We start from the raw sequence: 5,284 nt of genomic DNA on the forward strand, positions 1-5,284 counted from the left end.
ATAAATTAGGATCTAGTATTATACCCATGTGAAATCTAGCAATTTATATAAATGCTGGTGTTTCTGTGTTTTACAGCGAATGAGCTATCCGCTGTGCTGCTCATCACACACACTAATGCAGCCTTTTCTCCCACCGTCCACCCATTCTTTGCCATAGGTATGAGGCAAAAGAGTATTATGAGGCCCTTCCAGAACTGAAGCTGGCCATCGACCAAATTGACAACGGCTTCTTTTCTCCCACTCAGCCTGAGCTCTTCAAAGACATCATCAACATGCTGTTTTATCATGACAGGTGGGCTCCTACGTGGTCTGGCTTGATGCGTGAACATGGGGCAAAAACATCTCAAACTAGTAGCAACACACTTGTGTAATTTAGAACAGACCAGTGTGATCTGATTGACTAGCAGAAGCTTGGGGGCGGGACATCCTCCACAAGTGGTTAAGGCTTGAGAAAAGACTCAAATCTTGTGCTCGTTTTCCCTTTCCAATGATACATTCAGCTCTCACACATATGTGCATGGCATAATTGCATGTGGGAACCACATTCTTGTTGGCAAGCCGGGCATGCTTGCAGTCAGCAAAGGAGGATATAAATCGGAATCTCTGTTCATGAGTGTGCTCTGTCTGTTCCCTTCCAACCTCGCAACACAAAAAACCAAATGCAGGTTTAAAGTCTTCGCAGACTACGAAGCCTACGTCAAGTGTCAAGAAAAAGTCAGTCAGCTGTATATGGTGAGTATGTGACGGGTTTTAAGTAGGTTGCTACAGTTCCTTGTTTTCTTTTTATGAAATCTAAATAGCGGAGCCCCATCGACCAATCAAGCCTAGGGTGGCTTGTAAGAATACCTGCCTAGTACTCGAAAGGCTCTGACAGCCTCCCCCCACAGTACCACCAGAAGGAAGAAAAAAGAGAAGAGATGCACAGTGAAAGAACTTTGCAGATGTGCAGATCAAAGTCTGTCTTTTTCCAGTTTATAAGACACACCGGGAGGCCTGTTCCAGATGTTGGGATTTGAGGAAAATCACCAGAGATTTGTGTTCATCAAGCACCTACTGTGTAGTAGGCCTGTCCCAGAAACTCAGGATACAGGCCTCAGAGGTGTGAGGGTCTTCCCTTGCTGAGCTCAGCTCCTCTTCTCTCAAGCAGCCTGTAACCCTAGGTTTCTTTTTTCTTTTCCTGTTTTTTTGTTTTGGTTTGGTTTTTGGTTTTTTTTTTTTATGACCAGGTTTCTCTGTAGCTTTGGAGACTGTCCTGGAACTTACTCTGTATACCAGGCTGGTCTCGAACTCACAGAGATCTACCTATCTCTGCCTCCTGAGTGCAGGGATAAAAGGCATGCACTACCACCTCCAGGCCTAACTCCAGATTTCTTTTTCTTTTTTTTCCTCTGAAGTAGTTAATTTCTTTCATTTATTTTTTACATTCCAATCCTGGTTCCCCTCCCTCCTCTCCTCCTACCCCCTCCACTCCTCCTCCTGCTCCACAGAGAGGGTAAGGCCTCCCCTAGGAAGTCTACTAAGTCTGTCCCACCTCTCCACCCCACACCCCTGTGTCTAGGCTGAGCAAGGTATTTCTCCATACAGAATGGGCTCCACTAAGTTAGTTTGTACATTAGTGTTAGGTCTTGGACCCACTGCAAGTGGCCTCATATATTAAGGGAGTCTAGTTCAGTCTTATGCAGATTCCTTATTTGTCAGTCCAGAGTCAGTGATCTCTCACTAGCTGATTCTGTGGCTTTCCCCATCATGGTCTTGACTCCTTTGTTCATATTTTTGCTTCTCCCTCACTTTAATTGTCTCCAGGAGCTTGGTCCATTCGATTTCTGCATCTGCTTCCATCTGTTTCTGGAAGAGGGTTCAAGCTTCTCTGGGGTTATGGATTGTAGGCTGGGTATCTTTTGCTTTATGTCTGGTATCCACTTTGAGTGAGTACATACCAGATTTGTCTTTCTGGCTTTAACCTTGGATTTCTTAACCAAAAGTACATATCACAGTCACCAAGGCTGTTGTTTCAAAATACAGGTGACAACTTACCCTTCACCCACAATGATCTGATCAGCAGTGGTAGAACCCGCCATTGATATTTTGAAGCACTTGCCAAGATTATTACAGGACTGAGTCACAGTTTAGTTGGATAAGAACTGACCTGATATTCTCTGAAAACTGAAAAGTAATACCTTCCCTGGACAGTCTTGTGATGGAGCCAGGTCACTAGAGCATAAATGTATAGAAGGAAGAGAGGGTTATATATGACTGTAAGAAAAACCTAGAGCTTTGTGAATAAGCCTCACATGCAGTCCAATAACCCTCCAAGCATGTCTTGCAAAAGCACGGAAGGGTCAGCAGAGGAACATGCTCTGAGCAGACTCCAGACAGGCTTGACGAGCATGCTTTCCCATTCCCTTCTCAGGGCAGGCGACAAGCCAGATCAGCACATAGGTCACCCCCGGCAGCCCTTGGGGTTGTGAGATGAGACCCTTCAAAGCCTGTGCCGCCCTGCAGCCAGCCCTCAGCCTCTAGGTTGAGTCAGATGAGTCCCCTAGCAGAGCATAGACCCACGTTCAAGTCAGTGGCTGTGAACAGGGGAGCAAGCGCTGCTACGGAGCTCACTGCCCACCTCCTGAACATGGAGGACAGCCCATGCAGCCCCAGGACTCGGGCGAAAGAGAGCAGCAGCCCGGAGGAATAGAAACCAGTCAGAACAGGGAAGGGAAGCATGAACAAAGGCGAGGACTGACTCAGGGACAGTTAGACACAGGGGGGCGTCTGTTAAAGGTAAGCCCAAATCCAAAGACTGTCCATCGGGAGTGCAGCGTTCAGGTCCTTCCTGCCTGTCATTCCTGCAAACTGCGGCTTTCCACTCTACATGGTAACTGCATTGCTGAGCTTTAGTGGACATGACCTGCATAGCTAGGAAGCCTACTATCCATTTCAATCGTTGTTCTTATTTTTATTTATTTATCTTATTTTTTTTGGGTTTTCCAGTCAGAGTTTCTTTGCATAGCGTTGACTGACCTAGAACTAACTCTGTTAGACCAGACTGGCTTCGGACTCACAGAGATCCTCCTGCCTCTGCCTCCTGAGTGCTGGGATTAAAGGTGTGTGCCACCACCTCCTGGCTTGTTTTTATTTTTATGTAGAAGTCTCTAAGACTGAGTGAGCTGTGTGCTCCATTTTGGCATAGCTTAGGGTATGATGACAGTTCAATTTTTTAAAAAAAAATTTCCTAATGTGTTAACAACTTTGAAGAGATTCCAACAAACTCACAGAGATCTTTAAGAAAAAATAAGAAGCTGTAAGTTAAATGTTTATGTTCTTTTACAAAATATAAAATTTTAGCTATTTTTGATTGAGAATAAAACCTTAGTTCACCCTATTTTGAAGCCCCAGGGGAGTTGTGGGGATTCAGAACAAACCTAATGGGGCATAGGCCTTCAAAAGGACGAAGGAAAGCTAAGTGGGTTAGCCCAGCTTTCCATTGATGTTAGATAATGTTCCCTGGTTTCCAAACTTTTTAAGTCACAGGTTAAACATCTTTGAATGGATACTGAGTATTAGTCCCTTTTCCTCTCTTTAGGTGGAAGAAAGGTTGTCCCATTTATTTTTAAGATTTATTTTTATTTTATTTATGTGAGTGGATGCCAAGTGTATGCAGGTACCCATTGAGGCCAGAAGAGGTAATTGGATCCCTTGGAGCTGTAGTTCCACGCAGTTATGAGCCACTCAGTAGGGGTGCTGGGAACTGAACTCAGGTCCTCTAAAGGAGTAACAGATGCTACTAACCTCGGAGCCATCTCTCCATCCTAGGTCTTTCCGTCTATAGTAACACATGAAAAATATGGCTTGCATGCTAAAACACTAGAACCCTAGTAGGATTACCAATTAGAGAATTCTCATCCGCAGATTTCCATTCTGTCTCTCTCCCTCTCTTTCTCCTCCCCTCCCCCCTCATCTCTGTCCCTTTTTCCTGTTCCTCTCCCCTTTCTGTCCCCTGTCCCTCTCCCTGTCCCCACACCGCCCCCCTCGTGTTCATACTGTTGCTCTCACTCGCCTGTTTCTCACCAGAGAGAGAGAGAGAGAGAGAGAGAGAGAGAGAGAGAGAGAGAGAGAGAGAGAGAGAGAGTGTGTGTGTGTGTGTGTGTGTGTCTGTGTAGCCCAGGCTGGGTTTCATCTTGAGATCTTCTTGCCTTAGCCTCTTTCAAGAGGCTGGGATTACAAGCATCTACCACCATGCTATGCCCATGGTTTCCCTTAAAATGAAAACAAATTTTCATCCCTAAGAGACATAGACTCTGAATGTGAAGAAAGTGTAGTCTGCTCTCGCCGGCTGTCAGCAGAGCAAATGCATTTATAAGTCACCCTAGGTTGTTCCTGTCATTTCTTCTATGAAGTGTGTTTGGCCTGGTGTTTGTCAAAGCGTGCCAGGCACGCAGACCCTGTACGTGTTTGTTATTCACAGAATCAAAAAGCCTGGAACACGATGGTACTCAAAAACATAGCTGCCTCGGGGAAATTCTCCAGTGACCGGACAATTAAAGAATACGCCAAGGACATCTGGAACATGGAGCCCTCGGATATGAAGATTTCCCTATCCAACGAGTCTAGCAGAGGCATCAACGGGAAGTGATAGGAAAATGTCTCTCAGAAAGGAATGACTGCTCATTGAACTTGAATATTTTTATAGCTTTGTTGATTCTGTTTTGTTATTGAACAATTAGTAATTAGTTAAGTGTCTTTGGGAATGGGAAAGGAAAATGTATGGCTGTATTAGAGATGAAAAATAAAATGCAAACTTCCAGCTGTCACTCAGTAGCCTGCTAGGATTATTTTCCTCAAAAGTAATCAGATAGCCGGAAAACTGCTTGGAACTATTCAAGGCCATTTGAAGGAACCAAGGTCAATTATTTCCACTGGTGTCAGAGTCCAAGCTCCAGGCTGCTATCTCGGTCCCTTTATGCTGTCATAGCAGAAGGTGCTAATCTAGATAACTTACAAACAACATAAATTTAGTCTCACAGATGAGAGAAAGCCAAGTACAAGGGGCTCATAGGTTCAGTCTGGGGAGAAACACTTTCTGGTTCCTAAATGGTCCCTTCCCTAAATGGTCCCTTCTCATCCATCTGGACCGACGCTGGAATTTGTACACTAGTAGCCACCTTACAAATATCCCAGCAGCTTTCATAAGTGGACATTTATAAATGAGATCAGGTTGTATTAAATTCTGATTCTCCACACTGAGGATTTGGCGTGGTTCTCCAGGCAGACGATGATGAACTAAAGAACA

At 44.8% G+C, this 5,284-nt stretch overlaps 1 protein-coding gene across 1 annotated transcript in view; it reads left to right on the forward strand.

Moving 5' to 3' along the window:
• Pygl (glycogen phosphorylase L) overlaps positions 1 to 4,805 on the forward strand; it is a 33,947-nt gene extending 29,142 nt beyond the window's left edge. The window contains 3 exon segments of the mRNA XM_040742984.1: positions 158 to 292; positions 666 to 732; positions 4,460 to 4,805. Of these exon segments, the coding sequence (XP_040598918.1) occupies positions 158 to 292; positions 666 to 732; positions 4,460 to 4,627 (370 nt within the window). The 3' untranslated portion in view covers positions 4,628 to 4,805.
• The last annotated feature ends 479 nt before the right edge of the window (positions 4,806 to 5,284 follow it).

The sequence above is a fragment of the Mesocricetus auratus genome, unplaced genomic scaffold, assembly GCF_017639785.1.
Source record: "Mesocricetus auratus isolate SY011 unplaced genomic scaffold, BCM_Maur_2.0 Super-Scaffold_15014, whole genome shotgun sequence".
NCBI lineage: Eukaryota > Metazoa > Chordata > Mammalia > Rodentia > Cricetidae > Mesocricetus > Mesocricetus auratus.